Here is a 12,226-nt window from a genome sequence, read left to right as displayed (position 1 = left end):
TTGCATTATGTAAGGGGATTAAATATTCTGCACACACAGACCTATCCATGTACATGTGCACATATATTGCAACTATTTATTTATATATACTTAATCGGGTTGATAGCTGATAAGTTTATACATTATCATTGCCAATCAGTGCAAATGCACAAAGGCCCAGAAGACCCCGTAATATCTAAACCCAAAATACGCCGGCACAAGCGGAAAAGAAAACAATTAAGTTGTTAGGTGAAAGTTTTGCTTGTTCCCCTCCACCTCTCCAGGGATAGCAAATGCGCTACAGCAGCAGCTGCTGTTGCTCCAGTCAAGAACACCCATGTGCTGCTAAGCCGTAGCCTCACTTCCCTCCCTCTGCTGCTGTTGCTGCTGTTCCTGCGGCTGTCCGGCAGTTTTCCCTTCATCAATGTCCATGGGAGTGCTATCTGCAGCACCAGCAGCTGCAGCAGAAGCCGCTGCAGCAGAGGGACCTGCACTAGTACCAGGTGCAACGGGGGGCGCTGCAGCAGCAGCAGCTCCAGCCACTGTCGCTGCAGCAGCCGACACCGCAGCATCCGAAGCCGGCGCTGTAGCATTCAAAACATTTAGTGCTGCAGCAGTATCAGCATCGGCGTCCGTTGCCATGTCTTCTACTGGAGCCAAAGCCCTCGAAGCAGCCGAAGGACTTACAGCCTCGTTTTGCTGCGGGGTGCCCCCATCCCCGCTGCCTCCGCTCTCAGAAGCAGCAGCAGCAGCAGCAGCAGCAGCACAACGCGTTGCTACATTTGCTGCCCGCGCTTTGCTGTTGCTGTGCTTCTGCTCCAGTAGGAACTCTTCTCCCTTTTGAATGCTGTCGAGGATTTCGCTCAAGGCCTCACAAGACGCCTGCAGCAGCAACACAGCAGGCAGCAGCAGCAAGCAACGACCCACATCAGATAAAAAGCAAACCAACAGCGAGTGCAGATACAGACACAACTGCAGCAGCAGAAGCAATGGACTGAAGAGCTCATCTACGGACGCAAGAGGAATGCGTAGCACCAAAACCAGCAATACTGACGGCCTCAGCAAGCAGCAGCAGCAGCTTCAACAACAGCAACAGCAGGCCCAGCCCCAGCAGCCTCTGTCCAGCAGCAACGGCAACAGCAGCCGCACCCACAGCGAGAGTTATTCGCCCGCAGCAGCAGCAGCAGCAGCAACTCACCTTTTTCATTGGAAGAAGATCAAATCTGTCGGAGTGAAATAGATAAAAGAGACGCTGCATGCGCTGGACAAAGAAAGGGTTGCTGCAGCAGCTGTCCTCGGGCGCCACACCGCTGTCAGGGCTGCTGTCTTGCTGCAGCTTCAAGTGATAATCCTCCAGCTTAAGCTTCAGCTTCTCTGTCAGCCCCAGCTACAGGCAAACGCAAATAATAAATATAAATATATAAATGTAAATATATTGATGTAAATACATCAATATAAATATACATATAAACAATATATATATATATATATAGAAACCAACAAACATATTATTACAAACACATTATTATAGACAATGTAAAACAAACAAAAAGAAGAAACAAGTGCCTAGAGATAATAATAAAAGCCAGTAAACACACCGCTGCAAACATATAATATTTAATCAATAACAACGTATCATAGAAACAATAGAAAGGAAGAAAGAAGAAAAGACAACAAAAAATAGTCAAAGAACGAAATACAAAACAAACAAATCGAAGAACAAATAAAGGCCAGCAGAGAGAGACAGCAAATATGCAAAAGGAGACACCAAAAACAACTAAAGCAAACAAAACAAATTAAATAGATAAATGAATAAATAAGTACAGACGACCAAACAAATAAAGCAAAGAAGCAAACAAATAAATAGACAAATAAACAACCAGGCTAACAAACAAATAACATAAACAAACACACAAACAACCAAACAAACAATCACTCTGTCTCGTTTCTTTTCGATAGAGACCGACAAACAAACAGAGCAAAACATGCTGCAGCAAAGAAATAACACGAGCAGCAGCAGTATCAGCAGCACTCTCCCCCAACCTACAACTACTGGCGCTACCGCTGCTGCTGCTACTTGCTGTTGCTAGTTCTGCTGCTGCTGCTGCTGCTGCAGTGTATGCACTGCATTTGGGATGTATGCGGACCTCTAGGTAGTTTTCAGGGGGTTGTTTGTCTTCCAGCAAGCACCATTCTTCTGCCTGTCGCAGCAAAGATATGGGAGGTGGCTGCAGCATCGGATAAGGCGCTGCCGCTTCTGCTGCTGCTGCTGTTGCTGCTCCTGCTGCTGTTGCTGCAGGCGTTTCCCATAACAGCAACCAGTCGTAGAAATCGTCCAGGCTTTCTGCTGCTGCGCCGCCTGTACACCCCAACAGATATAGGGACACATGCACCAGCAAAAGCCCTTAGGTAGTCAGCAGCAGCAAACCAAACACTGGCAGCTGCTGTTGCTGCAGTTGGTGCTGTTGCAACTGCTGCTGTTGCCAGTGCTGCTGCCACTGCTGCTGCCGCTGCCAACCCCGCCACACAGGAGCAGGTGCAGCCTTGACAAGAGCTGCAGCAGCAATTGCAGTAGCAGAAGTAACAGCTGCAAAAGCAGCAACAGCAAGTGCAGCAGCAGTAGTGGCAACTGCAACAGCAGCACTAGCAGTTGCAGCAGCAGCAGCAACTGCAGTACCAAGGCTTACTCCGTGCTTTGGGTCTCTTCTTCCGGGGGGACGCCGCATCAGCAGCAGCAGCTGCTGCTGCTTTCTGGAGTGCCTCAGCTACTTCAGCAGCAGGCTGCTGCGCAACAGCAACAGCTGCTGCTGCTGCTGCTGTTAGGCCTTCCGCGTCACTGGCGTCCACCCTTGATGTGGAATTCGGAGGATGCTTCTGCTGCTGTTGCTGCACTGAGCTGTCCTTACCTGCTGCTGCAGCAGCAGGTGCAGCAGCAGCACTTACGGGACTTGAAAGAGCGCGGATAGCAATATCTCCGCAGTGCTGCAGCAGCGCCACATTGGGCTTGGCGCCGCTATCTCGGCAGGCAGCCTGTGCTGCTGCAGCAGGAACAGGAGCAGGAGCAGCAGCAAACGGCGTCAAGACATCATTCGTCAGCGGCAGCAAAGCCTCTTCAAAGCTACTGCGGCCCTTCCACAGCTGCCACAACTCCTCCGTGCACATCAGCTTCCACATGGGTGTCGCCTGCAAGCTGCTGCTGCTGTTGCTGCTGCTGCTGCTTGCTGTCGGAGAACAGTACAAGACACAACCGCAGCTGTTGCAGCGTGAAGAGGGAAAGGCGAGCCGAGACACCCGAAGGACGCAAACGAACAGCTCACGCAGAGAGTCCTTTGCCTGCAGCAGCAGCAGCAGCAGCAACAACAGCAGCAGCAACTGCAGCAAGAGAGCAGTGCTAGACACAAAGCCTCTGGACGGAACCGCATGGGCAACGGCGAATACAGAAAAGCAGCATTAACAAGAGCAGCAAGAGCAGCAGCAACAGCAGCAGAAGTAGCAGCAGCAAACCCCTACCTTCGCGTCGAGCGCGTTGAAACTGCTTCGGGCTTTGGCCACGAGTGCAGCAGCAGCAGCAGATGGCTGCTTGTCCGTCTCTTCCTTTTGCTGCTGTTGCTGCGGCTGCTGCCAGCAGCAGCTGCTGAGTGTCTGTAGCGCCAGGCAGCAGCGGCAGCAAAATTCACTGAAAAACAATGGGGTGTACAGACAGCCTCTGAATGCTGCTGAGCCGAAAGCCAACGAGTCCATACAGCTGGAAGGCTGCTCCAGCATACGCAACAACTCGCTGCTGCTGCTGCTGCTGCTGCTGCTGCTGCTGCTGCTGCTGCTGCTGCTGCTGCTGTCCCCACCTGCGGTGGCAGCAGCAGCCGCAGCAGCTGCTGCAGCCGCTGCTGCAGCCGCTGACGGAACATCGGAACACGAAGCTGTCGTGTCCGTCGCTGCTGCTGGTGCTGCTGCTGGTGTGGCTGCTGCTGCTGCAGGCCGCTTTGTCGCTGACCTGCCGCAGTAGAGGCACACCGTGCAGTTGCTGCCGCTGCTGCTGTTGCTGCTCCTGCTCTTAGCATGCTGAGCCTCCAAGTAAGTGAGGACCTGCTCAGTTGCTGCAGCAGCAGCAATTGTCGCCTCGCTGCCTCTGGCCAACACGAGGTCCGGGGCTTGTAGGAATTGCTGCAGCACAGCAGCAGCAAACCGGGCAGCAGCAACAACCAATCAATGCAGCAGCAGCAATAAACGCAGCAGCACCTGGGATGTTCACTAGACGTATGGCAGTACTTCTAGCAGCAACAGCAGCAGCAGCAACACACTTGGCAGTCTATAAATGCGCGGTAAATTGAATAGGGGCAGTCGCCGCCTTCAGGTGTATCTGCAGCTCCTAAAGAACACTCCCTGCAGCAGCAGCAGCAACAACAACAGCAGCAGAAGCGGTGCATGGAAGAAGCTCGCACAAGCCCAAACCCGAAACCCTAAACCCTAACCCCTAAACCCTAAACTCTAAACCCTAAACCCTAAACTCTAAACCCTAAACCCTACCGCCAAGTTGATTCGCTGTCTATGTGAGCCTTTGGCGTTTCGGCTCGCTGCAACGTCCGATTAGAAACTGCAGCAGCAGCAGCAGCAGCAGCAGCACAAAGAAGGACGATGCAGCAGCAGCAGCAGCAGCAGCACAAAGAAGGAGGATGCAGCAGCAGCAGCACCAGATGCAAACCGGGAGCAGCCAACGAAGATCTCCGCAAAAACTGCAGCAGCAACGACTGCAGCAGCAGCAGCATACCTCCAGCGTGGGTTAGGGCAAGCGTCTCCGCCAGCAGCAAACGCAGCCTGCGACAAATTGTACATACACCTCAGTTTAGCCGCAGCAGTCTCCTGGCAGCAACCGCAGCAGGGTCAACGGCAGCAGCAGCAGCACCATCCGGAGCAGCAGCAAGCAGCAGCAGCAGCAGCAGCAGCACAAAGAAGGAGGATGCAGCAGCAGCAGCACCAGATGCAAACCGGGAGCAGCCAACGAAGATCTCCGCAAAAACTGCAGCAGCAACGACTGCAGCAGCAGCAGCATACCTCCAGCGTGGGTTAGGGCAAGCGTCTCCGCCAGCAGCAAACGCAGCCTGCGACAAATTGTACATACACCTCAGTTTAGCCGCAGCAGTCTCCTGGCAGCAACCGCAGCAGGGTCAACGGCAGCAGCAGCAGCACCATCCGGAGCAGCAGCAATAGCAACAGCAGCAGCAGCAGCAGCAACATACTCGAATATGAGGTGCGAGTGAGGAGACAGCCGCAGCCTCTCCTCCACCGCCTTCACCATCCCAATTACCTTCGCTCCTGCAACCTGCAGCAGCAGCAACAGCAGCGGCAGCAGCAGCAGCAAAATGTAGGTGCAGGAGAGCCGCAGCCCCACAAGGTTGAGTTCAGAATCACTTGAGTTGCTGCTGCTGCTACTCTCGGCGACAGCAGCAACAACAGCAGCAAGTCGGGGGAAGAAACAAGGTGCTTGCTGCAGTTCGCTGCTGCCATTGCTGCTTCTGCTGCTGTTGGTCGTAGCACACCTGCATGCGTCTCCTGTTCTCTGCTGCTGCTGGTGCAGCAGCAGCAGCAGTACCTGCTGCTGCTGATTTGTCTTCTTTATTTTTTCGTTTAAATGCCTCCGCACAGAGCCGACGATTATCACGGAGAAGATTGACAACAGCAGGCAGCGACTGCAACGGCACCAACTGCAGCAGCAGCAGCAGCAGCAACAGCAGCAGCAACAGCAACAGCAGCAGGGAACGGGAAAGATCGTGTTTCAAGGCCCTAGATGCGTCGATTTTCTGTTGTTGCTGCTGCTGCTGATGCTTCTTCTTCTATGTGCGCTGCTGCTGCCGCAGCCGTACTGCTACTCCTACTGCTACTGCTGCTACTGCTGCTTCTGCCTGCTGTTGCTGCTGCTGCTGCTGCTGCTGCTTGCCTTGCTAAACTCCGCAACAAAGTCGACAAGGACGTTCAGGTCTAAGGTGGGGCAGGCCTGAGGTGTACCCTCAGCTGGCAGCAGCAGAAAAAGAAGATGAAGACAGCCCAGCAGCAAATCTGTCTTTGCTGCAGCACTAACGGACCCCTCCGCCTGCAGCAGCAGCAAACGCAGCAGCAGCAAAAGCAACAGCAGCAGCAGCAACACAAAGAAATGAACACAACCGAACAAAACAGACAAACGCAAACCAACACAAAAACAACAAACAGAAATCATAGAGAAAATAAATAAATATAAAAAAGAGACAAAGACACAAAGACAAACAAATAAATAATGAAGACGAGGAGAAGACACATACATATATATACATATATAAACATAAATATAAATATATATATATATATATACATATATACGTACAAAGATATATATATATATATATACATATATATACATATAAATATATATACATATATATGTAAATATAAATATATATATATATACATGTCGTGTTTGTATTTATCTTTATTATATATATATATATATACATTTGTATATTTATATGTATATATATCTTTATATACATATATTGTATATATATCTGTATACATACAAATCTACAAACATATATATATATATATAATAAAGATAAATACAAACACGACACAGCTAAATAAAAATATAAAACAAAGACACAAATAAAGACAAACATAAAAATGAAATAAAGGTGTAAAATAAGAAGAGACAACAATATAAAGACAGAGACAAGACGAAGACAAAGAGACGAAAATAGATAAATAAAGACAGCAGCAAACATGTCCTGCTGCTGCTGCTGCTGCTGCTGTTGATGGGGGGGCTGGTCGCAGAGCTGTTTGCTGCTGCTGCATCTGCTGCATCTGCTGCATCTGCTGCTGTTGCTTGTTGCTGCTGCCAATGCATCTTCACTTACACCACGCCCTTCCGTCAGCAGCAAAAACAAGGAAGCAAAAAACCCATTTGTTTGTTTATCTTCTAATCCTGCTGCTGCTGCTTCTGCTGCTGTTGCTACTGTCCCTGCAGCAGCACCAGATGCAACTGAAGATGATGCAGCCTTAGGGTCGAGAGCAGCAGCAACAAAGCCATTAAGAGGGTTCCTGGGGACTCGTTGCTGCAGCAGGTTAGGAAGTTGCTGCAGCGAGATCGCCGCTGCTGCTGCTGCTGCTGCTGTAGTTGCTGCTGCTCCTGAAGCCCCAGCTGCTGTTGTTGCTGCATCTGCAGCAGCAGCAGGAGCAGCAGCATGCGACAACATGTTTGCTTGATACCGCAACCCAGCTTTAGTCTCGTAGAAAAAGTAGTTGAGGCAAAACCACAAACCCTAAACCCTCAATGCCTCCAAACCCTAGACCCTAAACCCTGATTGTGCTTCTCACATATCGTTATTAATAAATATAAGCGAATTTTAGACGAAGAAACTCCCAGTGATCTAAAAGTGCCGAGCAGCAGCAGCAGCAGCAACAGCAGCCGCTGCTGCTGCTGCCGCTGCTTGCATGCAAGTTGCAGCAGAGGTGAAATCTACGGTGTATAGGCAGCTGAAAGAAAGGGTTTGTAGCGAGGAAGAAGAGGGGGTGAAAAGCCTTTAAAAAAGGATATTAAATTTAATTAATTATATTTAATTAAATTGTTTTACTAAAAACAAACTTATTTATTTTCTTTAGAGGAGTCGGCTGTCGTACGGCTGTCTGCATCTCGCGCTGTCACCCTCCCCTTTTGTATTGTTGTGTATATTTTCGTTTTTAAATTGACAATTAGAATTAAAAATATTAAATTAATGACATAATAAAAGTAAAAAAAGAAGCGCCAGCGAGGTGTACGTACAGCTCAGCTACACAATACCCCCCACGTTGTACTGGGGGTCAACGGCATCGTAGAGTAGATCGAGTTAAAGGCTACAAATTGAGTTAATTGTTTGATTAATGAAATTAAATATTCTTTTTAATGAAAGAAGGCTGACAGCTGCGCAGACACCCGAAGAGATTCATAGTAGACCGGGCTGCAGCAGCAGCCGCTGGTGTGGCTGCTGCTGCGCAGCAGCAGCAGCACACGGCTTTGCCGCAGCAGCTCCTTCATATTGATTTTTTGTATTTTCTTCTGTTTAAATTCTGCAAAATGGCACCGCTAATGCGTCCAATCTCGTCAGCTGCTGCGAGTTGCGCAGCTTGTCTCTCCGGGCGGCTGCCTGCTGCAGCAGCTGCAGCAGCAGCAACAGCAGCAGCAACAGCAACAGCAACAGCAACAACATCCATGCACCAGCAGCAGAGACAACTACACACCTCAGGTGTACGTACAGCAGCCACGAAAATCTCCCCCTCTGAAATGGCATCACTTCTGGAGCAGAGAATCGGCGGCTGGACAGCACAGGTAAGGGCTGCATGCGCTAGGGTTTAGGGTTTAGGGTTTAGGGTTTAGGGTTTTGAGATGACTCTAGGCTGTTCTGCATCTGGGGTTTGTGTTAGGGTGTTCTGCGCATGGTGTCTAGGCGGCAGAGGGCTGCGGGTGTGTCCGCCTGCGGGCTCAGGGTTTAGGGTTTAGGGTTTAGGGTTTAGGGTTTAGGGTTTTTTGTGGGGTCTTCAGCAAAGCTCTGCTGGGGAGATGGGAAAGGTCTTTTCTGTTGGAGATGGGATCGCTCGCCTCCTCGGCCTTGGGAACGTCCAGGCAGGGGAATTGGTTGAGTTTCAATCGGGAGCCCTCGGTGAGGGTTTAGGGTTTAGGGTTTAGGGTTTAGGGTTGAGGGCTGCACGTTTAGGGTTTAGGGTTTAGGGTTTAGGACCGACGGCTTGTGGTCCTGGGGTTAGGTGTATGGGAGTTTCAGGGGTTTAGGGTTTAGGATTGAGTGCGGTTTTAGGGTTTAGGGTTTAGGGTTTAGGGTTTAGGGTTTGCCTGCGTTTAGGGATGGCCCTGAACTTGGAAAGAGATAATGTGGGGGCTGTCATCTTCGGCGACGATCGGTAGGCGGTCGCTTTAGGGTTTAGGGTTTAGGGTTTAGGGTTTGAGGCATTTGGGGTGTACGTGCAGTGCATTGGGTTTGTCTGCTGTCTTGCTGAATTCTTGTTTAGGGTTTAGGGTTTAGGGTTTAGGGTTCAATTTTTGTTTTCTTGCCTCTGGCCCTTCTTCTTTGTTTGTTTGCTTCGTCTGCTGCTCCCTGTCTCCGCTTTAACAAGTATATAAACATCTGCTGCTTATAAACAAATGCCGCTGCGTTTTAATGTTACAATGCTGGGGTGTACGTACAGCGCAATTTGTGAAGGACAGTCTGTGAAGAGGACGAAAAGAATCGTCGATGTCCCCATCGGCCCTCAGCTTCTAGGCAGAGTTGTTGATGCTCTGGGGGAGCCTATAGACGGAAAGGTATTTCTCTAGGGTTTAGGGTTTAGGGTTTAGGGTTTAGGGTGGCTATTGTTCCTCCACTGCTGGGAGTGTATTGGATGGCTTGGGGAGCCTATAGACAGGTCTTTATTAATATGCTTATTTATTTATTTATTTATTTATTTATTTATTTATTTATTTATTGCTTCTTTTAGTTGTATTCATTTATTATTTCATCAGTTTACTCATGTTGTACCCAAGTAGTTGTCGAAAACATCAGTCTATGCTGCTGCTGCTGCTGCAGCAACAGCAGCAGCAGCAGCAGCAGTAGCAACAGCAACACCAGCAAGAGCAGCAGCAACAGCAGCAGCAGCAACAGCAGCAGCAGCAACAGCAACTCCAGCAAGAGCAGCAGCAACAGCAGCAGCAGCAACACCAGGAACAGCAGCAGCAACTGCAGCAGCAGCAGCAGCAAGAGCAGCAGGATAAGCATTGCATGGAGAGGATGAATTGTTTTGCATGCATTTTTTTCTTAGGGACCGATAGGGGCCAAAGAAAGACGAAGAGTTGAGCTAAAGGCGCCAGGTGAATCACAAGTTCGATCTAGGGTTTAGGGTTTAGGGTTTAGGGTTTAGGGTTTAGGGTTTGACATAAAGTGAGTGTTGTTGAGCTCGTTTTTTTCGGGATATTTCTGCGCATGCATTCTTCTTGTGATGGATATAGTTTGATAGATTGGATGTGGTTTAATTTAATTAATTTGTCGTTTCTTTTTTCTTTCTTTCTTAGGCATTATGCCCCGACGAAGTGTACATGAACCCATGTCTACGGGTCTCAAGTGCGTAGACGCTTTAGTGCCGATAGGCAGGGGACAGAGAGAGTTAATAATAGGAGATAGACAGACAGGGAAGACATCTGTAGCTAGTAAGCTGGCTGTCTCCTTTTATTATTCTCGCCCTCTCTCTCCTTTGTTATGTTGTCTCTGTCTCCTTTGTTATATTTTATCTGTCTCCTTTTATTACTCTCTAGCTCTGTCTCCTTTGTCATGTTGTCTCTGTCTCTTTTGTTATATTGTGTCTGTCTCCTTTTATTATATTATCTGTCTCCTTTAATTATATTATCTGTCTCTGTCTCCTTTTATTATATTATCTGTCTCTGTTTTCTTTTATTACCTTCTGTCTCTGTCTCCGCCGAATCTTTTGTGTTTCTTTTTCATCGTTTTGTAGCGCTGTCTCTGTCTCCTTTTATTATGCTGTCTCTGCTGTCTCTTTTTGTCTCTTTTTGTCTCCTTTTGTCTCCTTTCTGTCTCCTTTTGCATTTACATGTGGAGCCAATTGAGTGTCTCTCCTTCGTCTGTCTCTGTTGTATTTCTGCTGTATCTCCCTTCTGTCTCCTTTTGTTCGTCTCCTTTTGTCTGTCTCCTCTCTGTCTCCTTTTGTTTGTCTCCTTTCGTTTGTCTCCTTCTGTTCGTCTCCTTTTGTCTGGCTTCTGTCTCTTTTTGTTTATATTATTTTAACTTTTTTTGTCTCCTTTTATGTTTAGGAAGCAGCATTTTTTGTATTTTCATCTGGTTAGTGTTTATATATCTCTCTTTAACTGTCTCTTCATCTGTCTCCTTGTTCTGTTTATTTATTTATTTATTAATTTATTTATTTGTCTGCTCAGTTGACGCTATCTTAAATCAGAAGGAGATAAACATGAAGGCGAAGACAGACAAAGAAAAACTTTTTTGTGTTTATGTAGCCGTAGGGCAGAAGCGATCCACAGTAGTAAGCAAAACTTATAACCCTTAGCTAGCTAACCAGCTAGCTAGCTAGCTATCTAGCTCAGCAGCTAGTCAGCTAGCTCGACAGCTAGCTGGTCAGCTATGCGCCTCTGTCTGTTCCTCAGTCTGCTCGGCTGACTGTATAGCAAACTCCCTATCTAGCTATCTAGCTAGCTAGCTCTATATATAGCTAGCTATCTAACTAGCTATCGTGCTAGCTATCTCACTAGCTATCGTGCTAGCTATATAGCTAGCTATCTAGCTATCTAGCTAGCTACATAGCTACCTAGCTAGCTATCTAGCTAGCTGTCTTGGCTGCTTAATTGTGTGTGCAGGCGCAAATTGTTCGTACACTTGAGCAGCACGGGGCGATGCAGTACACCACCGTCTTAGCAGCAACAGCTTCAGATGCTGCTCCGCTGCAGTTCTTAGCTCCTTATTCAGGATGTGCTATGGGGGAGGTTAGCTGCTGCTGCTGCTGCTGCTGCTGCTGCTGTTGCTGTTCCTGCTGCTGCTCCTCCTGCTGCTGCTACTGCTAGTACTACTACTACTACTACTACGCATGCGGATTTGCTGCTGCTGTTGCTGCTGCTGCACATCATACAACAGCAACTGTAGCAGTAACAGCAGCAGTAATATCAGCAGCAGAAGCAGCATGAGAAGCAGCAGGAGGAGTGAAGAGGAGGAGACAAGGAGACAGTTTTGGTTGCTTCTGCAGAGCAATAAATAAATAAATCCTTCTATTTCTCTGTCTATCTCAATTTATATTTATATTTATATTTATATATTTATATTTATATATTTATATTTATTTGTGTGCAGTGGTTTAGAGACAGCGGCAGACATTGCTTAGTAATATTTGACGATTTATCAAAGCAAGCAACTGCATACAGACAAATGTCTCTTCTTCTTCGACGGCCTCCAGGGAGAGAAGCATATCCAGGTATTATATTTATTATATTTGTTTGTTTCTTTATTATTATTATTATCTATTATTATCTATTATTATTTATTATTATTATTATTTAGTTTTTAGTTGTTCTGTTCATTATTCTCTGGTTCTCGTTGTTGCCTTTATTACTATCATCATATTATTATTAATTATTAATTATTTATTATTTATTATTTAATTATTTATTTTTGTTTTATTATTTTTGTTATTATTATTACTACTTTTGTATTTTTGTTTGTTTATTGTTATAGTTTACACG

At 47.4% G+C, this 12,226-nt stretch overlaps 2 protein-coding genes across 2 annotated transcripts; one reads left to right on the top strand and one right to left on the bottom strand.

Moving 5' to 3' along the window:
- Nucleotides 1–324: 324 nt before the first annotated feature.
- EAH_00051750 (hypothetical protein, conserved) lies at nucleotides 325–7,199 on the bottom strand (the record flags this gene model as incomplete). The annotated part of the gene is made up of 11 exons (XM_013391209.1): nucleotides 325–861; nucleotides 1,178–1,366; nucleotides 2,127–2,338; nucleotides 2,408–2,566; nucleotides 2,667–3,200; nucleotides 3,297–3,312; nucleotides 3,490–4,140; nucleotides 4,278–4,359; nucleotides 5,214–5,296; nucleotides 5,930–6,064; nucleotides 6,861–7,199. 11 exons carry the CDS (start codon nucleotides 7,197–7,199, stop codon nucleotides 325–327), a joined length of 2,937 nt encoding a protein of 978 aa, XP_013246663.1.
- An 857-nt stretch (nucleotides 7,200–8,056) lies between these two features.
- On the top strand, nucleotides 8,057–9,307 carry EAH_00051740 (ATP synthase alpha chain, putative; the record flags this gene model as incomplete). Its single annotated transcript, XM_013391208.1, has 4 exons — nucleotides 8,057–8,308; nucleotides 8,522–8,639; nucleotides 8,838–8,895; nucleotides 9,181–9,307. 4 exons carry the CDS (start codon nucleotides 8,057–8,059, stop codon nucleotides 9,305–9,307), a joined length of 555 nt encoding a protein of 184 aa, XP_013246662.1.
- Nucleotides 9,308–12,226: the final 2,919 nt, after the last annotated feature.

Source organism: Eimeria acervulina, genomic scaffold (genome assembly GCF_000499425.1).
Source record: "Eimeria acervulina Houghton genomic scaffold, Eah_scaff903, whole genome shotgun sequence".
Classification (NCBI taxonomy): domain Eukaryota; phylum Apicomplexa; class Conoidasida; order Eucoccidiorida; family Eimeriidae; genus Eimeria; species Eimeria acervulina.
The sequence above is the reverse complement of the archived record's forward strand: the minus strand, read 5'-3'. Positions and strand labels throughout refer to the sequence as shown.